We start from the raw sequence: 24,232 nt of genomic DNA, 5'->3' as shown, positions 1-24,232 counted from the left end.
CCATATGTCACTAGCTCATGGACTCTTGCCACTATGAAAGAAATTAATTAGCAGGTAAGTTCTTACATAAATTATGTTTTTTTCTTGATTCAGATAGACTGTACAATTTCAAATAAGTTTCGCATTTACTTCTATTAGCAAATTTACTATGTCCTCATGCTACACTTTGTCGAAGGGAATATTTAGCTAGGTAGAGTGCATGTGTCTGAAGGGATATGTTACATCAGTTTTACAACAGTGCCTTTGAACACTAGATGGCGGTAGTTCTTGCACAATGTATAACTTTGGTAAAATGATTGTTACAAAACTGCTGCAATATATTGTTGTGGACAAGTGCAGGCTCCTGATTCTGCCTGTGTGCTTTTCAACAATGGATATCAAGAGAACACAGTACATTTGATAACAGAAATAAATTGGAAACTGTCCAAATCATGAAATAAATTGATGATCATTTTATATAAATATTACAGGAGACAATATGTTTGTGTTACATTTCTTATTATTCTACATATGTTGTGTGTCCAGAGCCAGGACGTAAACAAGATGGCTACTCGGCTACATACACTCTTTTAACAGATGTGGTTTATTGGTATAATTTTGAGCTGACTATAGTTAATTTAGTTCTTAATTAAGTTAAACATATATTATATTGGTGATATTTGCTTCCAACTGAGTAATACCAGCGCTCGCAAATGTGCGCTGGTATAAAAGTTAGGTGCAATTCTAACGCAACCTCGCATTGCACAGAAGCATTGCGCTCACAAGAGCACACTTCCATATGCTCCAATGGGAGTCTCGATCTCATGTTAGACATGGCACGAGAACTAGCGCAGCGAAGGGGTAAGTCGCTAGCGATGGCCAGCAAATATAAATAAATATATCTATTTAAAAATACTTAAAACATATTCTGCTAGAACAGTCTGCAGAACATTGGAATGTCAAATATTTACAGTAAATACATAGATCAAAAGTTTATTAAATATGATTATTGCATAAATATGCTTTTACATGTTTTCACCTACTTAATGGGAAAAGGCTCCAATGCCCTTATATATATGTCTATATATGTATACATAGATATTAATGTTTTTATATGTGTATATATGTCTAAATACATATATACACATATAAATACATTAATATATTTATACAGTGGGGCAAAAAAGTATTTAGTCAGCCACCAATTGTGCAAGTTCTCCCACTTAAGAAGATGAGAGAGGCCTGTAATTTTCATCATAGGTATACCTCAACTATGAGAAACAAAATGTGGAAACAAATCCAGACAATCACATTGTCTGATTTTGAAAGAATTTATTTGCAAATTATGGTGGAAAATAAGCATCTGGTCAATATCAAAAGTTCATCTTAATACTTTGTTATATATCCTTTGTTGGCAATGACAGAGGTCAAACGTTTTCTGTAAGTCTTCACAAGGTTGTCACACACTGTTGCTGGTATGTTGGCCCATTCCTGCATGCAGATCTCCTCTCCCTCCAAAGGTTTTCTATGGGGTTGAGATCTGGAGACTGGCTAGGCCACTCCAGGACCTTGAAATGCTTCTTACTAAGCCACTCCTTCGTTGCCCGGGGCGGTGTGTTTGGGATCTTTGTCATGCTGAGAGACCCAGCCACGTTTCATCTTCAATGCCCTTGCTGATGGAAGGGGGTTTGCACTCAAAATCTCACGATACATGGCCCCATTCATTCTTTCATGTACACGGATCAGTCGTCCTGTTCCCTTTGCAGAGAAACAGCCCCAAAGCATGATGTTGCCACCCCCATGCTTCACAGTAGGTATGGTGTTCTTTCGTTGCAACTCAGCATTCTCTCTCCTCCAAACATGACGAGTTGTGTTTCTACCAAACAGTTCTACTTTGGTTACATCTGACCATATGACATTCTCCCAATCCGCTTCTGGATCATCCAAATGCTCTCTAGCATACTTCAGACGGGCCCGGACATGTACTGGCTTAAGCAGGGGGACACGTCTGGCACTGCAGGATCTGAGTCCCTGGCGGCGTAGTGTGTTACTGATGGTAGCCTTTGTTACGTTGGTCCCAGCTCTCTGCAGGTCATTCACTAGGTCCCCCCGTGTGGTTCTGGGATGTTTGCTCACCGTTCTTGTGATCATTTTGACCCCACAGGGTGAGATCTTGCGTGGAGCCCCAGGTCGAGGGAGATTATCAGTGGTCTTGTATGTCTTCCATTTTCTAATTATTGCTCCCACAGTTGATTTCTTCACACCAAGCTGCTTGCCTATTGCAGATTCAGTCTTCCCATCCTGGTGCAGGTCTACAATTTTGTTTCTGGTGTCCTTCGACAGCTCTTTGGTCTTCACCATAGTGGAATTTGGAGTGCAACTGTTTGAGGTTGTGGACAGGTGTTTTTTTTTTACTGATAACAAGTTCAAACAGGTGCCATTAATACAGGTAATGAGTGGAGGACAGAGGAGCCTCTTAAGGAAGAAGATACAGGTCTGTGAGAGCCAGAAATCTTGCTTGTTTGTAGGTGACCAAAAACTTATTTTCCACCATAATATGCAAATAAATTCTTTCCAAATCAGACAATGTGATTGTTTGGATTTGTGTCCACATTTTGTCTCTCATAGTTGAGGTATACCTATGATGAAAATTACAGGCCTCTCTCATCTTCTTAAGTGGGAGAACTTGCACAATTGGTGGCTGACTAAATACTTTTTTGCCCCACTATATATATATGTAATCAGAGACTATAAGAGAGAAAATTGGGACATCATAATAAATGTACCTCCAAAAAAGATAGGGGATCAAGCACTCTTTTAAGCAATAAAAATATTAATATTTATTATGGTCGCATAATTGGGACACATACAATAAGGTCAAATGTAGGATATATATATTATATTTTTCCTTTATAGCAACGTATCAATATGTACATCAATTGCATCTCAAAATCAGTATAAAAAGACATTTACATTGCTAAGTCACATGACTGACAAACCCTTAGGTTAGTACGTATGTAATATGCACAGTTAGATCATACATCATACCTTATACTGTACATCGCTACCACTACACCTCAGCTGCACACAGTAACTCCCAGACTAATGTCAAGGAGCGAAACTCCTGGGCAGGTTCGATATAGGGATCTAAGTGGAGCGTGATACCTTTAAGGTTTTAACAATAAATAGTGCAAGAAAAATGGCTATAATAGTTGCAAACAAGGTAACCATACATAATTACACTTTTACAAAAAGGTCTTCGATAATATGCAAGCGGCAGTCTCTATACAAACAGGTCATCAGTATAACGACCCTCCACATTGCGGTATTGTTTGAGACATATCGAATCTTAATATGCCAGTTTCCAAAATAGTAATCAGTGCATACAATGTCAGTGGTATTTGCATAAACTTATCTGAGTTGTTCAGTTAGCTCAGTCCTAGCTCAATCCAGGTCCGGAATAGCTTTTAAAGCAGGTATACAAAAAAGGAACTGTAGCATTTGAATAGACCGCCAGTGTCCTTGGCGTCTACAAACAATATATATATATATATATATATATATATATATATATATATATATATATATATATACATACATACATACATACACACAGATATTTAGACATGTATATATCTCAATGTTAAAGTCCTTTGGTGGCTTTTTCTAACACCCGAGATCTCAAATCTTTGAGCCCTTATAACTTTTTAATGCAATATTTTTTTTGGAATAATCTTTATTAAACAGTGTTATTATGAGTGTAACTGTACTTTGTAATGTATTTTTGATGTGCTTTGTGACACTTTTTATTTTCGGAAAACAGTAAACCACAGCTCTGAGATACCGGTAAGGATGGTAGTGCAATCAGGTTTTTGCTCAACTTCTAATATGAGCGCAATTTAAACAGAGCGCAAACAATTGTGAAAACCACTTGTAATCTAGCCTATAAACTTTGCATTTTCTATTTGTATTTAGGATTGTGATTTTACAAATACTCACTCACAGTTTCTGTGTAACTTTAACAAATTACCTTTTATATTTAAGTGTATCTAATTAGATTGCACTTTACATGTTTTAATTTAAAATAAAACTGAAAAACTGTCAGCTTCATTTCCCAGAGAGTGTCATTACTTTTTATGGACCAGATAATCAAACATTCTCTAATATGCAAGCGGCAGTCTCTATACAAACAGGTCATCAGTATAACGACCCTCCACATTGCGGTATTGTTTGAGACATATCGAATCTTAATATGCAAGTTTCCAAAATAGTAATCAGTGCATACAACGTCAGTGGTATTTGCATAAACTTATCTGAGTTTTTCAGTTAGCTCAGTCCTAGTTCAATCCAGGTCCGGAATAGCTTTTAAAGCAGGTATACAAAAAAGGAACTGTAGCCTTTGAATAGACCGCCAGTGTCCATGGCATCTACAAACATATATATATATATATATACACACATACATACACACACATATTTAGACACGTATATATCTCAATGTTAAAGTCCTTTGGTGGCTTTTTCTAACACCCGAGATCTCAATTCTTTGAGCCCTTATAACTTTTTAATGCAATATTTTTTTTTTATACTCTTTATTAGACAGTGTTATTGTGAGTGTAACTGTACTTTGTAATGTATTTTTGATGTGCTTTGTGACACTTTTTATTTTTCGGAAAACAGTAAACCACAGCTCTGAGATTGCGGTAAGGATGTTAGTGCAATCAGGTTTTTGCTCAACTTCTAATATGAGCGCAATTTAAACAGAGTGCAAACAATTGTGAAAACCACTTGTAATCTAGCTTATAAACTTTGCATTTTCTATTTGTATTTAGGATTGTGATTTTACAAATACTAATTATGTCTTCACAGTTTCTGTGTAACGTTAACAAATTACTTTGTATATTTAAGTGTATCTAATTAGATTGCACTTTACATCAGTGGAGGCTCCTCCATATGTGCACACCCGCACGTGAACCCCCAGACAAAAGAAGAAAAAATTCTGAAGAAAAAATAATTTTTCCAATAGCCCCCTTATTGGAAAAATTATATTTAATTTATACTCCAAAAAAGTGAAAGCAAAACTGTTTTTTGTTGTAAAATAAAATAATAATAAAAATATTCACTGTTTTTTTCTTTATTTAACCGCACGTGCAGTAGAGCTACATGCCTGTCTCATTAGCTGCCTGTATTGCTTTCCATGCAGACACTGAGATGCCACTCCCACCCTCCAACCCATCCCTATATTGGCTTAATCGCACAGTTCAGCCTGTGCGAGTGAGCCAGTGAGGTGGTGCTAAGCCGGTCCGGATACGTCATCACTGAAGTCACGTGATGATGCTTTCTTGACAAGGCTCCTCCTGAGTTGAGGAGAGGCGAGGGGCACTCTGGCATTTTAGTAATTTTTGGCGGCATCTGTATCCAGGACAGTTACAGCCATGCAGGGAGGCAGGGAGCAGTATAGAGGTATGTGTGTTCCAAATGTAATTTTTATTTCTCTACAGGGATGCAGTACCGTGGGCCGGGCATGTGCTTTTTATTTACATTTAGCCCTGCTGCGGGACTCGCAGCAGTGCTAAAGGTTTTTTTTCTCTTTTTTTTATTAATTTTAAAGCGGACAGGGGGTGTGGCGGTAGATATGGAGCGCTAATCAGGTGCTACCTCACACAGGCTATACAGAGCGCAGCGCGGGGGTTACAGCTTGTAAGAATATCACTGAAGATCCTTACTAGTGTAATCACTCCTAGCCTAGTATAGTAGGTTCAGTGTGTTCTCCCCTCCTCTCTACCGGAACTCCTGTGAAGCTAGTGCCTCCATTGTTCACTTCATCAGAACCCCTCATATTTTTTACCTCATTCCCATCCCATTTGGACCAGGACTCCTTCTGCCTAAGGCCCCCTTTTTACAAGGCAACTTAAGGTCTTAAGTTATTTGCAAACCGATTGTCCTGTGTTTATTTAATACAAGTACTGAGTGAATGGTGAAAAATAAACACCATGAAAAATAACCAAACAGATGAAATGCTTGTTGAATACATGTCATTGTACCTTAAACACATGCATTCTACACATAACTTACATCTTGTATCACAAGATATTTAGGGATTGGAATATCAATCACTGCTTTGTTACATTTTGCAAATCAATTCTTATTTGATGTGACTAAAGCAGCAACTATAAATATACTAAGTAAAATGGCAGCTCCTCCATAAGACATGCTCAAATCTAGTTACAAGAAAAGGGAATGGTTAAAGTGATTTTGGTATTACAGTCAGTAACAGAGCAAGTGGTGTTTCACTTGTCATACTGCCTTGAAAGTGCTTGTGTTAAACAACAGTTATAAGTCATCTATGGCTTTTTTCCTGGCATTAGATACAGTGGAAATTAATGTTCTTGCAGAGAAAGGGAACCCAGAACTAGTATAGCCTTACAAGCTCAGTGCATTAAATATTGAATGACACCAGATGAAAAGTAGCTTGTTGAGGAGCGCTAAACCTCAAAGTCTTTCTTCAAATTTGTCTTCTGAGCATGTTGAACTGTTTGGGATTGTGTTAATTAAGTCTGTCTGTGATTTCACTAACCTCAAGCTTTGTATAAATCTATGATGTTGTCAAAAGAATGTTGAACCCAGCGGCTTCTTCAGTTATTGGTTCTTTATTTTATATATATACTGTGCATATTTAAAATGGTATTTTAAACTGCCTTGCTTGGTTTTTTTTTTAAATTGTGATTATAAAATTGAAAAGGGTGGAGTTGCTGTACCTGGGCTATATATATATATATATATATATATATATAGTCATCTAGGGAGAGGGGTCATATTTCAATGGGTGTGGCCAGGGGCAGGGCCAAGTGCACCATCTTCATAATTCACCAGCCGCCACTGCTTTACATGTCTTTAATTTAAAATAAAACTGAAAAACTGTCAGCTTAATTTCCCAGAGAGTGTCATTACTTTCTATGGACCAGATAATCAAACATTCTCTAGTTTGGATAGAGATTCTAGTGCTGACTTCACAGGGGCAGAACTCACTGAATTTTTTAAGAAAAGGGGAGGAATCTGGAAATCCCAGAGAGACGAGAGATGCCTTCCATAGAAAGCAATAAAGCTCTCTGGGATTAAAAAAAAAATTCCCTTTGGAGAGAGAAGGTAATTGGAGAACCCCTGAGGCTTATAGAAAAGCTCTGTTTTCCTAGATCAAAATTTAAATGTAATAAAATACAAATGATAAAATGCAAAGCTTAAATGCAATAATACTGGAAGTACCCAATAGTAATATAAAATCATAAATTATGCTTACCAGATAATATCTTTTCCTTCTGTATGAGGAGAGTCCACGGCTTCATTCCTTACTTGTGGGAATACAGAACCTGGCCACCAGGAGGAGGCAAAGACGTGACCCCAGCCAAAGGCTTAAGTACCTCCCCCACTTCCCTCATATCTCAGTCATTCTGCCAAGGGAACAAGGAACAGTAGGAGAAAGATCAGGGTATAAATGGTGCCAGAAGAACAAAACAAAATTTAGTTCCGACTTTCAGAGAATAAAGGCGGGGTTCTTGAACTCTACTCATACAGAAGGAAATGATCTGGTAAGCATAACTTATGCTTTCCTTCTTAATATGAGGAGAGTCCATGGCTTCATTCCTTACTTGTGGGAAACATATACCCAAGCTCCAGAGGACACTTAATGAACGGGAGGGCAAAAAAAGGAGGCGGGCCCTATTCTGAGGGCCAGGGCTGCCATCAGGGGATGCCAGGGGTGACTCCTGTCAGGGGCCCAATGGGCCAGGGGGGGCCCATGAGGCAAGAACTAAAAAAAAATAATTCTTTTTTTACATTTTGGCAGCCACCAGTGGGTACTGCAGCAGAGGGCTAATTGAGCATGGGAAATGTTATTACAAGGAGTAAAGTATTAGCACTAAACCACTATGCAGTGTGAGACAGACTTGGCACTTTGTTTGTACAGTGTGTGCCTGAGTCAGACGGAAGATCACTTTCATTTGCAGAGGGGGTAGGACTTATTTAGCAAATGTTTTTTATTTCTTTGTGCAATTTCGGATTGTAACTTCAGTGTGGTAGTAGTTGTATGGTGGCGCCAGGGGTCTATAAAAACAATTTTTTTTAGCAGCAGTGTATTTATGATTATTTGACAATGCTGTAGAAATTCTATATTTAAAACCATGCAGAAATGTTTCCTCCTCAATACACAAATGGTAGGTGCCCTTTTGGCAGATATGCATTGATATGTATATATATATATATATATATATATATATATATAAAGTCCAAGTTTACTGCCACTTTATGCAAGGACTTTCCAGATGCAAGGAGGCATTTTATCTAAGATTTTTACATCTGCATAAAATGTTATACTCTCAGACTAAGATTGCTCAGTGTTTGAAATGAGACAGGTTAACTTAAAACTGTTCAGTTTACACTACAGCTGACTTAATTTTGAAATACATACCAACAAGCCTAAATCCTGCATTTAACCAGATCTAATGGTATGAGTACCACAGCTTATGGTTCCACCAAGACCATATAGAGTACAGCATTTTCAAAATCCATAAGTACAGCTGACAGATGGGAACATTTGTACACTATATTTGAAGTGGTGCTCTTGGTTGGGGAAAATGGGGAAAAAACAAACGTGTCAACTTTTTAAAAGTACTTTTCTTCATCTAGCCATCTACCCAGATCATTAATGTACAATTTTGAATTCACAGAATTATTTGTTTGCACATTTACAAATATGATTCTTTAAAAAGTGATCTCTTATTTCTGCATTTTTTATCATGCATGTCACACAACGTTGATTTAGGGGATGCAAGGTGCATAAATGTTTCATCCTGTGAGTGTTTCTGTGTGTGTCTGTCTTTATGTCTTTGTGCTTTGGTTTGTTTCTCTATGAGTGTGTATGTATTTTTTTTCTGTGGGTCTCTCTGTGAGGGTGGGTGTGTATGTCTTTGTGCATTTTCTTTGGATGTCTGTGAGGGTGTGTGCATATGTCTTTGAGCTTTTTCTATGGGTGTCTCTGTGAGGGTGTGTGTATGTTTGTCTTTGTGTATTTTCTCTGGATGCCTCTGTGAGGGTGGGTGTGTATGTCTGTGTTTTCTGTGGATGTCTCTATGAGGGTGTGTGTGTGTATGTATGTATGTCTGTGTTTTCTGTGGATGTCTCTGTGAGGGTGTGTTTTCAGTGGGTGTCTCTGTGAGGGTGTGTGTATGTCTTTGTGTGTTTTCTGTGGATGTCTCAGGGAGGGTGTGTGTATGTATGTCTTTCTGTGTTTTATGTGGTTGTCTCTCTGTGTGTGTATGTCTTTGTGTGTTTTCTGTGAGTGTCTCTGTGTGCGTGTCTTTGTGTGTTTTCTGATGCTGTCTCTGTCGGTGTTTCCTTGGGTGTATGTGCAAGTTTGAGTTTGTGTGTGTTTGTGTCCATTGTCTGTTCCTTTTTAGGACATTTTGACCTTATTACTGATTATTCACATCTTTCTACAGACTTTGAGACTAAAAAGACCTTTCCGGAAGTCACCAATCCAGCATTTAACCTTTAAATTATTGTTTAGGCAGTTCAGGGCCCTTTCTTTCAGTCACTGCATGCTGTTGTCATCATTTAGTTGGCATCTTCCTTTACAAAAATATAATCAGAACTCCATATTTTGTTTTCTAAATATCCATTTATTTATTTTTACAAAACTTTAGTCTACCTCATTACTTGTCAGGTCAATGTAAACAAGTGCTGAGTGTCTGTTTGGGTGTCTGTGTCTGAGTGTGTTTCTTTGCGTGTCTGCTAGAGTGTCTATATGTGAATCCTTATGTGTGAGTGTGAGTGTGTGTTTCAGTGTATGAGTGTGTCTGTGTGTTTGTATGTTACTACCTTTACAACATTTCCAAGTTTAAATAGACACTTAAGAATAAAGTGCATATACGTTTTAGTAACTTGGTCAAAAATTGCACATGTCAAAGGGGGGGGGGGATCAATGGTTAAGTCCTAGTGGCGGCCCTGCTGAGGGCACCACAGCCTGCAAAACCTTTCTCCCAAAAGCTGCTTCAGCCGAAGCAAAAACATCAAACTTGTAAAATTTAGAAAAGGTATGTAAGGAGGAGCAGGTAGCCACCCTACAAATTTGATCCATAGAGGCCTCATTCTTGAAGGCCCAAGAGGAAGCTACTGCTGTAGTTGAATGAGCATTAATCCTCTGAGGAGGCTTATGTCCGGCTGTCTCATAAGCTAAGCGAATAATGCTCTTCAACCAAAAAGATAAGGAAGTGGACGAGGCCTTCTGCCCCCTACGCTTTCCAGAATAGACAACAAACAAAAAAGAAGTCTGTCTAAACTCCTTTGTAGCCTGAAGATAGAACTTCAAGACCCGAACCACATCCAAATTATGAAGTAACCGTTCCTTCGAAGAAGAAGGATTAGGACACACGAAAGGAACCACAATCTCCTGATTGATGTTACGATCTGAAACGACCTTAGGAAGAAAACCTAACCCAGTACGAAGAACAGCCTTATCAGCATGAAATACTAGGTAAGGAGGCTCACACTGCAAGGCAACCATCTCAGAGACTCTATGCACTGAAGCAATAGCCAGTAGAAAAAGACCCTTCCAAGACAGTAATTTAATGTCAACTACATGCATAAGCTCAAACGGAACCTTCTGCAAAACTTTAAGAACAAGATTTAAACTCCAAGGAGGAGCGCTAGATCTAAACACAGGCCTGATTCTAGCCAGAGCCTGAACAAAAGACTGAACATCTGGAAGCTCAGCGAGCCTCTTGTGCAGTAAAACAGATAGGGCCGAAATCTGTGCCATAAGGGAGCTAGCAGAAAGGCTCTTCTCCAGACCATCCTGGAGAAAGGAAAGAATCCTGGAAACCCTGACCTTATGTCAGGGGAATCCACGCTCCTCACACCAGAATAAGTAGGTCCTCCACACTTTATGATAGAATAACTCTCTCAGAGAAACCTCTCTTGGTTAGGACTAAGCGTTCAATCTCCACGCAGTCAGCCTCAGAGAATCTAGATTTTGATGAACAAAAGGACCTTGTTCCAGCAGATCCCTGCTACAAGGTGACTTCCATGGAAGAGATGATGACATCCCCACTAGATCCGCGAACCACATCCTTCGCGGCCACGACGGAGCAATTAGTATCACTGATGCCCGCTTCTGCTTGATGTGGGCCACTACTCAAGGAAGGAGAGCTAATGGCGGAAAAAGGTATATTAGACTGAACCTCCAAGGCACCACTAATGCATCTATTAGCTCCGCCTGAGGGTCCCTGATGGGATGCCAAGAGATCTATCTCTGGAGTCCCCCTCCTGCTGCATACATCTCCGCAAACACCTTGGGATGGAGAGACCATTCCCCCGGATGAAAGGATTGTCTGCAGAGAAAATCCGCTTCCCAGATGTCCACACCCGGAATGTGGATAGCTGACAGCGAACAGCTGTGGGCCTCAGCCCACTCCAGAATCTAAAATACCTCCCTCATTGCTAGGGAGCTCCTCGTTCTTCCCTGGTGGTTGATGTAAGCCACCAAGGTGATATTGTCTGATTGGAATCTGATAAACTGGGACAAACCCAGACGGGGCCAAGCCTTCAGAGCATTGAAGATTGCTCGAAGTTCTAGAATGTTGATCGGAAGAGAGCTCTCCTCCCGAGACCAAATGCCCTGAGCATTCTTGGCCCCTCAAACTACTCCCCATCCTGAGAGACATGCATCTGTAGTCACAATCTCCCAGGATTGTCTTACAAAGGATGTCCCTCAGGACAGGTGATCTGGACAGAGCCACCAAGAGAGCGATTCTCTTGACTGGTTGCCCAGAGAGATCTGTTGAGACAGTGCCATTCCACTGTCTCAGCATGCACAGCTGTAACGGTCTGAGACGGAACCTGGCAAAGGGAATTATGTCTATGCTGGACACCATGAAACCAATCACCTCCATAAACTGCACCACAGAGGGCCTCAAGGACGTCCGGAAGGCAAGACATGCAGAAGTCAGCTTGCAGTGTCTCTGGTCTGAAAGAAATATCTTCATGACTAGTGAGTCTATTATAGTGCCCAGCAATTCTACCCTGGTGCTTGGAATAAGAGAACTCTTTTCAAAGTTTATCTTCCATCCATGAGATCGAAGAAGAGAGAGAAGAGAGTTTGAATGTTCTTCAGCTGGATGAAAGGATGGTGCTTGCACCAGAATATCGTCCAAGTAAGGTGCTACTGCAATGCTCTGGGTTCTGGCCACTGCTAAGAGAGCCCCCAGAACCTTTGTGAAAATTATTGGGGTAGTAGCTAGGCCAAACGGAAAAACAATAAATTGGAAGTGTTGGGTCCGAAGGTAAACTTTACGAACTGAAAGTGTTCCCTGTGGATTGGGACATGAAGGTAAGCATCCTTCAGATCTTTAGTGGTCATGAACTGTCCCTTCTGGACTAAGGGAAGGATAGACCTTATCGTCGCCATCTTGAAACATTCAGAAACTTGTTTAAGCACTTTAGGTCCTGAATCGGGTGGAAAGTTCCCTCCTTTTTTGGGACTACCATAAAGTTTGAGTAGAATCCCAAGCCTCGCTCCTCTATGAGAACCGGGACAATGACTCCTAAGGAGGACAGATCCCAAACGCACCCCAGAAAAGCCTCCCTCTTCTCTGGTTTTGATGACAGATTTGAGATAAGGAATCTGCCCTTGGGTGGAAGAGACTTGAACCCAATTCTGTAACCCTGAGCAATGACCTCCAGGACCCAAGGATCTTGCACATCCCTGAACCAAGCTTCTGAGAAGAGTGAAAGTCTGCCCCCTACCTGATCCATAGAAGGACCGGGGGCGACCCCTTCATACTGATTTAGTCTCAGCGGGCTTCTTACTCTGCTTGGACTTATTCCAGGAGTGAGCCAGCTTCCAAGTCTTAGGTTGCTCGGTCTTAGCGGAGGATTGCAGGTGCTGGGATTTATCAGAATGAAAGGAATAAAAATTATTAGATTGTCCCTTAGATCTGGACCAAACAAAATCTTACCCTTGAATGGAAGGGAAAGGAGTCTGGACTTGGAAGTCAAGTCCGCAGACCAGGACTTCAGCCACAGAGCCCAGCGGGCCTGAACAGAAAACCCAGCAGTCATAGCATTTAAACAAATAATTTGCATATTCGCATCACAAATAAAAGAATTAGCGGCCTCTAAAGTGTTAATTCTATCAAGAATAATATCGAGGGGACCTTCCACCTCGATCAATTCCGATAAGAAGTCACACCAGTAGGTAGCTGCTCCCGCAACTGCGACAACTGCCGCCGCTGGTTGAAATAAATATCCCGAATGTTGAAACATCTTCTTAACAGAGTTTCCATCTTTTTATCCATGGGCTCTTTGAACGACGAACTATCCTCCAGTGGGATAGTAGTGCGTTTTGCAAGCATGGAGACAGCGCCATCCACCATAGGGACGGAACCCCACAACTCCAATTGAGAATCCGGTAGATTCTTAAAGGCAGACGAAGGGGTGAAGGAAGAACCAATCCTCTTCCATTCGTTCTTAATAATGTTTGCCATTTTTACAGGAACAGGGAAAGTCTGAGGAACAACCCTGTCTTTGTAAACTCTATCCAGCTTAGGAATTAAAGGTTCTTCAGGCAGTTTGGCCTCTGGAACCTCTAAGGTAGCCAGAATTTCCTTTTAAAGAAAGCGCAAGTGCTCCATCCTAAATATAAAATCTGGTTCCTCGCAATCGGAGGCTTAGAGGCAGCCGATTCAGACCCAGAAAGTTCACACTCTGAAGTATCAGAAAGCACTTCATCATCAGATAACCGTCTATCAGCTATAACAAAGGCCTCCTCCAGATGGAGGATCAGGTGTGCTATGGGAGACTGCATGTGTATTAGGAGACGAAAGCAGGGTGTGCACCTCACGGGACGGGGACCCCTCAGAGGTGGAAGGCTCAGTGATATCAAACATGTTAACCTTTTTTGACATAATCACTTTTTCTAGGCATGTGGAACATAATTGAGAGGGTGGGTATGCCTCAGCCTCCTCACAATATAAACAGGCATTAGTCTTAGGTATAGAGGGAGTACCCTCTAAAATGTCAGAGTCCTCCATAGCTATGTCCAAATATAACAATAACGAACGTTATATAAAATATAAAAATGACACCTTTATACCCCCAATGGCTGGGGCACTCACCACCTCCTATGACCCAGGCACACAGAGTAAACCGCTTCTCTCCGATAACCAGCACGTTCAGTGAATGGGAAGTAAAACTACGACTACACTCGGTCACATGTAGCGTAACCTAGGACCACCTCCACTAAAGAAAAGTACGCCAAGCTTGTAAAGCTGCGCTGCTCTAAAGTGAAACTAACCTGTGTGTTCCAACCTCAGCCTATGAGCCTCAGAAAACATCTCACACATAACGCAGTATAAATCAAATAAAAATTTATGAGATTAATCCCCACTGTTCAATAATCCCCCCTCAGGAGATATTATCCCTTGATTCCATATAGATAAAAGGAGCCACACTGTGACCCTGTTTTCTAGCGTTACCATATGTATAAAAAATTAAACAATCTTACCGGAATATATGCTGTGGAACAGAAACACATCCTCTCAAGTGTGACAGTCTTCTAGCATCGCTCCTGACATGGACTTGAGTGATGAAAGCAGGCAGTGAAACTCGTCAACACTGATTGCTTAGGAGCTGTTAATACAAATCTGGATGATTTCACAGAAAGACTCTCCCTGCATCTCCAGACCCTAACTTTTGTCAATGCTCTCACTGAGAGGCTGACAAAACTACTTAAAACTCCAGTCCCATTTCAAAGCCTTCGGCTGGGGTGTCTTTGCCTCCTCCTGTTGGCCATGTTCTGTATTCCCACAAGTAAGGAATGAAGCCTTGGACTCTCCTTATATTAAGTAGGAAATATAAAACAGTACAGTGCTATATTGCACTGGGCTTGCCTCTGCTTCACATAAATAAATGAGAGCGATCTTACAGTGCTGAAGAGTTCCTCCCTTTTTCTTTTGAAAATTTGTGATTTCAGCCTTTGTGAAGTCTTAACTACAAATTCTCTCTAAGCTGGAGAATCTTTGGACATCATGTAAACTGGGTGAACCAATAACATGAACCATATATGTGCAGCCATCAATCAGCAGCTACGGATACCAAGAGAAGAAAACAAATTAGATAACAGAAGTAAATTGGAAAGTTGTTTAAAATGATATGTTCTGTCTGATTCATGAAAGAAAAAAAATTGGGTTTCATGTACCTTAATGAATAGGTAGTAGTTGGTATGCCCATTTCATTCACCTCAGCCATTGATGAAGCATTGGTATACTGAATTTTTGGGGATGTCAATTATTAATTTGCCTGCAGAGCTATAATCTTAACTGGTAAAAAGTTAATACTCTATCCATGACACTGAAGAGACATGATGTACCATCGTATAGGAATGCAAACACGTCATAATATAAAGTGTTAAATAAAGGACCACTGACAACTCTTTACAAACTCTGAAGGGAATCCATTTCAGGACATCATAAATGAAACATTTCAAAAGTATTGTCAAAAAAAACTTTATTATACCATTGGGATATAAGATGCGTACATGAAGTTAGTTTCCCATTGCCATGGGTAGCACTTTTATAACTCAAACCTCTTTAGTGCATAATACATAAGCCGTACATGAGTAATAAAGACATATATATTCTGCATTGTCCATCTGAATAAAGAGAAATATTGACCTAGATTCAATAAAACCCATTTTGAAAAACTAATAAAAGCTCTCCACAACATTGCAACTCAAGAAGTGTGGAAATTACAAACATCTGTAAAAATTTCTTGTGAAATCTGCACCATTATAATAATAGAATCAAATTTGTCTCACAAGTATTACCTTCTTGAAATCAAGGAGCATCACAAAAATTCAGTGGCGTTGCTGGGGGGGTGGGGGGCCTAGCCCCCCAGCATAATGGATAGCCCACCCATGTGCCCTCCAATGGTGGCTTACCACCACCACTCTGTCAAGGATATGCATCAGCTCCAGCTGGCATGCCCAACCCAACCCCAAGGCAACCCAAGACATGCCTGACCTCATATTTGAGAAGCCCAGTCTCGCCCTCTCACATAAGCCCTGTCCACAAATCAACAGTGTGCCTTCTGGAAGTGCTTCCCAAGAAGAAATTTGCAAAAATGCCTTCAAGAACTTACTAAACAAATTAAAGTATCAAAAAATACACCCATCCTATAAAACAGCCCCCTGTAACATATAGCTTTGGAATGGTGAGATATGACAGTGAGACAAAGGACAGGTGTGAAGGAGTCTGTATGAATTTCACATGCAAAACAAGGTTTAGTTAAATTCCCGCAGACAGCATCTAGTTCACATCTGTGAGACTACGTTACCCTAATGAAACAGATACGTACATATTTTATTTTTATACCCAATTACAGAACCCATTTTGCAACTGTCTCCTAAGCGTTGCAGTTGTAATTACGGCTTTTCTATGCTACTAGCTGTTCTTTGGTTGATCGGGGAGATATAATGTATTGGGGCACATAAAACACCTATAGATGCTAATGGCAGTAATGCACGCTAACAAAAATGCTGGAAAAGATATGTTAAACAAAGTTTAATGAATTTTGCACATCGTTTTGCCTTGGCAACCCTAACGAGCTATGAATCTAGGCCATTGATTTCATCTCAGTATCTTTAACAGGACAAAATATCTAAACTAAAGAAGCAACGATAAATCAACACCCTGAAATGTAATTATAAAGCTGGTACTCAGTAGGGTGAAGTCTTAGCTGAGTTTCTCCTCTTCTTTAAGGGAGTCTCTCACAGACAGAACACTTTAGGGTCCACAGAGCATTTCAGCACATCCTTCCCAGCTTTGATAAACTCACCAATGGAGGCACCTTAAATAAATAAATATTCAATTTATAAATGTCTATAGTACATGCACAGCATAATACATTCCTTCTACATATTCCAAAATTGTAATAATATATATTTCATAAACAATACCGTTTACAAAAAACACTGTTTAAACTTGAATACATTTCTGTATCTGCACAACCTTTCATGGCTGTTAGTGCTCATACATGACAAAAACTACTCATACTGCTGTATTAGTGCTTACTGGTTAACAGACATAGTTGTATTAAATAGTAACTAGTAGGTTTATTCAGCACCTAGAAGATATGTTTTGAAATCTTACATCTTTTCAATCAGTCTTTCCAAAAGCAGCAACATCATTTGTTGTCTACTGTTCATTTACAGCACTTGTTTTAAAGAAAAATTGTTTTTTAATGTTTAAATACATTTTTTATTTTAATATATGATAAAAATAAATATTATGTTTAGTTCATTAAACTTCCATAGAATATTTTCTGCCCACTCTCAACCTAGAAGGCTCTGAACCAAAGGAGATTTATAAAACTGTGAAAGGTCCTTGCGGCTTCCAATCACAATGGTCGCAGATTGAAATCACCTTGGACTGATCAGGATGATTCTGCGCAATTGGTTGGATGAGAACAGATGGTGGCTTTGCCTTAGCACTCCCTTGTGCAGTGACCAATACAAGCAGCGAGTGCTGTCCTCTATTTACAATCCCAGGTACACAAGTTCCCTATCTGCAGACCTTCTCTGCCTGGAGAATGGTAACTCTGGGCCTGTACATGTTTGTTTTGCAGATTTGGTTAAACGTCTTTCAGATTTGTTCCTTCCTTGATATAAAATTAAAGCTAGCCCCAAAGGTTGTGCTTATTTATAAAGGAGTACCCACCCTGCTGGAACCCTCAGATATTCTAATGCATTTACCTATTTTCTACAGTTAGATTTTTTCTTAATTAGGTTCTCACTTCAAGCTTCACTCCTACTCACACTTTTTGGCAGCAGATTCTACTTATCATTAGATATATAGCCACTCCATGGAAGCACATTCCTTCTCTATGTGTAATCATTTTCTTTTCTTTCTTTTTTAATTTAAACCTGGACTGATTCTGCACCACACAACATTAAAGTGACAGTCTAATGAAAAAGCATTGCAGCTTATGAGTAGAACCTGACTTGCAATTGGCAAGTTCTGCCACTGATTGGTTTCTTGCATGCAAGCTTTAATCCCTATTTGGACATTTTTTTAAGGCTAATCAGGTAGTAAGATATAGTCAGTAATTTAAATATTACATGCTCTAACACAGTGTGTCTGAACTCCATTCCTCAAGTGCCTTAAATAGGCCAGATTTACATAATACCTGAACTAGAGCACAGGTGAAATAATCAGATGATGGGTTAGATCCGGTTAGTAACCATGGTTACTGATCAGCTGATTATTTCATTTGAGCTCTAATTCAGATATCATGAAAATCTGCCCTATTAGGGGTCCTGAGGACTGGAGCTGAGAAACACTGGTCTAACAAATAAGACTGTCATTTTTACATTAGAATGTCCCTTTAAAGTTTTAATAAAAAGAGCAGATATGTGGACAGGTAAACATATTTGTTTCAGATTTTTTCAAATGTTCGGTTTTCCTAAATTTCGTCTTTGTGGGCATAAATTTTAGATGAACATTGTATTCTAATTTGTTACTGTTATTTCGAATTGGAACAGCAAATATAGACAGAAAAAATATTAAAAATCATACAATTCAAACAATTAAAAACATAAATTATGAGCCAGCTTCAATGGCAGACAGACGTGTTTTTATGAAGCTCCTCATTTCCAGCTATAATTGCACGATATCATTTATCTATAAGGGACATAAATCTTTTCTTCACTATCTCAGATAATACGTGCAGTCTCCTGAACTCCTGAGAACGCTAAAAAGGGATTAATCTATGAACATAAGTCTGAGCTATCTCCCTAAACTACGCCATGTGGTCTCCTCAGGAGATGCCTAACATGGCTGTTATGGAGGCCATAAACTCATGGGAGCAGCACATTCGGCTTCTCATAGAGGGGCACTTTCAGGCCATGAAGGAGGATATCATGCTCTTGATCTCTGCTTTTGCGCCACCATCAGAATATCAAGCAGCGGATACTGAATTTATTATTTATAGCAGGTCCTCTGCCCCAGCAGATGTTGATGCAGAGGCGATAAAGCACAGCGGAACCCTCACTGCACACGGCGACATACTACCTAAGCCGACGCTAGTTCCAGACAAGCACTCACCTAAACCTTGTGTTAATGGACCTAACCTGGGAAGGTACAAGCATCCCTATCGCATGCCCGGAGAGGTGTCTTATCTTTTGAACCCTGGCAGTCTTGGAGAGGGTCCCCAGACGCATACGAGACCAACACAGCTCCCTATTACACACAAGTCAACCGCGAACTCCCAGTCCCTCCCTGAGGGTATTTTACGCAACGCTCTAGGATTCCATGGCCCAGACGGTGACCCGATTAAAGAAACAACAGGACTTCATCAGGCTTAGATGTGTAGTCGTAGTGGGCTAAAGTAGCGGTAAGACCGGTCAGCAGAGCTAGCAAGTCCTCAGTACTCAGAATACGCTGCTCCCCTGACACAGAAATGCTGCCTCTCCCCATCGGGTTAGCACTATATCGGATGTTATGGGACTTCCTTGGAGTAGGCTGAATGAAGGAGTCACTCGCAGAAGCAGAAACGCTACAGCTTATAATATATATTATAAGTAACATAACTATATCTTCTTCTCTGTGACTGAGAATTACATGAAGGCCTTCACATAGTCGCTTGGTTATTTCGCTACTTCCCCACCCCTGATAAACTCATCTTGCAGTCTTTAATAATGTCTACTATATATTCCCCTTAATCTTTAATAACGGCGACATGCAATTTTCTTTACTTGGAATGTACCTCTGTGACATGTTGAGACAGTTTTTTGTTATGATTAATTACTTATTGTTATCTGCTCTTTATGTTGACATATTTAGCCCAATATAATAAGTTAAGAGTCATCTATAATATATAGCTTTCTAGGGGGTTATGCACAAAGTTTTAGTACATGAAGGTTCAGCTCACTGAAATACTTTCTAGATGTTTTAAGGTTGATTGTTACCCTGCCCTGGCAACATAAGTTCAGTGAACCCCTATCTTATTGAATACTGCTTCTAGAGTTTCTGATGCAAATGTCTGCACTCAATATTACCTCTATAACAGATGCTTAATGGTATTTGTATTCTTCTTCCTAATAACTAGTTTTTGTTTTTTTAATCTAGAATGTAAATGACTGTTCTGGGACATTGAAACCTTAATCTGCTTTGTACCTCACAGTAAAACATTATGTATTGCTCTAGTTCCTCCCACACACTGTAGCCATCTTAGCAGAAGGATCACCCTCCAAATAGTTTCTGTTACCATACTACCTATAATACCAACCCTAACCGTCACCCCCATAGCTACCCCTAGCCTGAGTAACATAGTTAATGGATTCCTAGTGCTGAGTACAAATGGAAAACGTCTGCCTATAAAGTTTAATTGTCTAGTTTTCCTATGGGGTTCTGTTATATATTTCTGTATGATCTTAACACTTTTAATGCTTATGGGATAAGCACATTGTATAGCCATGTATAGCTAAGCTGGAATGGTCACTTCTATTTAGGCCACCATAGTTGGAGAAAGGCTAATATTAACTCTGCATTACGTCATACCTTACTCTGATAAAATGGTGGATCATCCAGATTATTCCCCATAGGATATCCATAAGCCCTTACTATTTTATAGTTTAATGTCTTATTTACCTCTCCTATATCTATGTATAGTTATTGATGCAATACAGTTCAATGAGGTCTTGCTAGGACTCTTCTTACTTCAATAATTGCGCTCTTTTATATTACTGTTCTAATGTGACAAATGCTATGTTTTGTTATCGCTAAACAGAGACATCTAGCTTTACAAGGCTTATCGTTGACATTGTATTCTTTATGGTGCTGTATGGTTTAAAGTCCTACTGTGAAAAGATATATACTATTCATTTATATGTTGAGTGCAATTAATTATGGCCTCTAGATTATGTCGAATCGGTAGCTCCTCTCTTGCTTTATAGGGGCATAGATTTTAGTCATGATAAGTGTAATGTAGACTAAAAACCCGGCTAGTAGGCTCTCATACGCGCATGCTCAAAGGGAAGAGCATAAATGTAACCCCTCATGTCTCCCTTAGGTAGTGGAGAGAAAAACCTAACTCATTAATTATTACCACACATTTCGACCTACTGGCCCTGACCCTAGGACAATTTACTCTAAGTGCTCTTATATATTTTATAGTTTCACTAACTTCTTATAAGCCTGCATATGAGGGTCACATAGCTTCTTCAGGACATTCCCTACCCAGTACATGTAGGGAAATCCCCCTCTAGTGGTATTATTTTATAATTATACCTACTTATCTATCTTCTCTATCTGACCCCTCTCCTCCCTTTCCCGCTGGCATATATTACCTGCGGGTCATATCCCTACTCCTTTACCCATATCGCCTTTGAATGGCATCTCCCCAGGAGAGGGGTTCATGTAGCAGTCCCCCGCTCTTCATATATATAAATATCCTTTATTGGCAGCTACCCTTACTCCCTCATACCCTAGCTTAAACTTACTCATGACGTAATTAGAGGATAACTACACTACTGTACTTGAAAGCTCTGCGATCCCAACGCATTTACAAACCCGACATTCTAACTGGCTCCGCCCTCCATTCCCCCCCCACACTCTAATTTGAGCGGCTCTTGCCCGCTGCTTTCCCCTCCTCACAAAACTATAGAACTAGCTCCTCCCTGACCCTAATCTTATCTGAATAAATACCCTAACCTACTTTATTATGGCACAGAGAGGACCATTTTTGTCTATTCTACATTTATGATATTCTATTAGAAAAACTGAAGTCTCCCTGTAGACAGCCCAAAGTCTATAATATTGCTTGAAATATATGGAAACATAATGCTTTTTCTGCATGGTTGTTTTTCTACCATACTTTTCTAATTATATTGTGCATATACTTATCTGTAAATGTCTTGGGGCGTGCCCTACATGTTGTATCTATTTATGACTTCAATAAAAATCGTTTTGAAAAAAAAAAAAAAAAAAAACATAAATTATGCTTACCTGATAATTTCATTTCCATCGAGGGGAGGAGAGTCCACGGCTTCATTCATTACTTTTGGGAATTAAGAACCTGGCCACCAGGAGGAGGCAAAAACACCCCAGTCAAAGGCTTAAATACCTCCCCCACTTCCCTTATCTGCCGATGGGAACCAGGAACAGTAGGACTGAAGGTTCAGCTCACTGAAATACTTTCTAGATGTTTTAAGGTTGATTGTTACCCTGCCCTGGCAACATAAGTTCAGTGAACCCCTATCACTGAAAAAAAAAAAAGGTGCCAGAAGATGATTAAATTTAGATCCATCCAACAGAGATATGGGCGGGAGCCATGGACTCTCCTCCCCTCTATGGAAATGAAATTATCAGATAAGCATAATTTATGTTTTCCATCTAAAGGGGAGGAGAGCCCACAGCTTCATTCATTACTATTGGGAACATATACCCAAGCTCTAGAGGACACTGGATAAAACCAGGAGGGTAAAAGGCGGACCCTAATCTGAGGGCACCACAGCCTGCAAAACCTTTCTCCCAAAAACAGCTTCTGCAGAAGCAAAAACGTCAAATTTGTAAAATTTTGTAAAAGTGTGTAAGGAGGACCAGGTAGCCGCCTTACAATTTTGCTCCATAGTGGCCTCATCCTTGAAGGCATAAGACGAAGCCACAGCTCTAGTCGAATGATCCTCTAAGGAGGCTTATGTCCCGCTGTCTCATAAGCCAATCGAATCAAGCTCCTCAACAAAAAGACAAAGAAGTAGCAGAGGCCCTTTGCCCCTTGCGCTTCCCAGAATACACCACAAAAAGAGAAGTAGACTGCCTGAAATTCCTTGTAGCCTGAAGATAGAACTTCAAGGCACGAACCACATCCAGGTTATGAAGTAACTTCTCCTTTGAAGAAGAAGGGTTAGGACACAAAGAAGGAACAACTATTTCCTGATTGATGTTACGGTTAGACACCACCTTGGGGAGAAACCCCAACCCAGTGCGAAGTACAGCCTTATCCGCATGAAACATCAGATAAGGGGGATCACATTGCAAGGCAGCTAGTTCAGATACTCTGCGTGTCGATGCAATAGCCAACAGGAAGAGAACCTTCCAGGACAGAATCTTAATGTCTATGGAATAGGTTCAAACGAAACCCTCTGCAAAACCTAAAGGACTAAGTTTAAGCTCCAAGGTGGAGCTGACTGTCTAAAGATAGGCCTGATTCTAGACAGAGCCTGAACAAAAGATTGAATGTCAGGAAGCTCAGTGAGCCTCCTATGCGACAAAACTGATAATGCCGAAATCTGTCCCTTTAAGGAACTAGTGGCAAGACCCTTCTCCAAACCATCTTGGAGAAAGGACAGAATCCTGGATACCTTCACCCTATGCCAAGGATATCCATGCTTCTCACACCAGGACAAGTAAGTCCTCCACCTTTTGGTAGATGCGACAAGTGACTGGCTTCCTTGCCTGAATTAGAGTATCAATCATACTTTCTGAAAAGCCTCTCTTGGCTAAGACTAGGCATTCAATCTCCCCGCAGTCAGCCTCAGAGAATCTAGATTTCGATGTTGAAAGGGGCCCTGTGACAGAAGATCCCTGTGACAGGGTAACCTCCACAGTGGAGAGGATGACATCCCCACCAGATCCGCAAACCACGTCCTCCACAGCCACCAAGGAGCAATCACCTGTTTGATGCGTGCCACTACGCGAGGTAGAAGTGGTAACAGTGGAAAAATGTAAGCTAGGTTGAATCCCCAAGGAACTACTAAGGTATCTGTCGGCTTTGCCTGGGGATCCCCGGACCTCAACCCATATCGAGGAAGCTTGCAATTGAGTCTGGACGCCATGAGATCTATCTCCGGGATTCCCCATCTGTGACAAACCTCTGCAAACACTTCGGGGTGAAGAGACCATTCCCCCGGATGGAAGGATTGTCTGCTGAGAAAGTCCACTTCCCAGTTGTCCACACCTGGAATTTGAATTGCTGAGAGCGAACAGTGGTGGGACTCTGCCTACTCCAGAATCCAAGACACCTCTCTCATCGCGAGGAAACTCCTCATATCCCCCTGATGGTTGATGTAAGCCACTGAGGTAATGTTGTCGGTCTGGAATCTGGTGAAACTGACCGACTCCAGAGACGGCCATGCCTTCAGAGCATTGTAAATTGCTCGCAGCTCTAGGATGTTGATCGGAAGGATCCTGGCACCCCAAACAGC

The 24,232-nt window shown here is 40.4% G+C and overlaps 1 protein-coding gene across 4 annotated transcripts in view; it reads right to left on the bottom strand.

Annotated features, from left to right (window-relative positions):
• Window positions 1-15,520: 15,520 nt before the first annotated feature.
• The window catches only part of LOC128648386 (von Willebrand factor A domain-containing protein 5A), a 201,716-nt gene continuing 193,004 nt past the window's right edge, over window positions 15,521-24,232 (bottom strand). For all 4 annotated transcript variants that reach the window (XM_053700994.1, XM_053700993.1, XM_053700995.1 and 1 more), the window contains exon 19: window positions 15,521-16,878. In XM_053700994.1, the coding sequence (XP_053556969.1) occupies window positions 16,799-16,878 (80 nt within the window). In that variant the 3' untranslated portion in view covers window positions 15,521-16,798. The remainder of the gene's footprint in view (window positions 16,879-24,232) is intronic.

The sequence above is a fragment of the Bombina bombina genome, chromosome 2 (genome assembly GCF_027579735.1).
Source record: "Bombina bombina isolate aBomBom1 chromosome 2, aBomBom1.pri, whole genome shotgun sequence".
Lineage (NCBI taxonomy): Eukaryota > Metazoa > Chordata > Amphibia > Anura > Bombinatoridae > Bombina > Bombina bombina.
The sequence above is the reverse complement of the archived record's forward strand: the minus strand, read 5'-3'. Positions and strand labels throughout refer to the sequence as shown.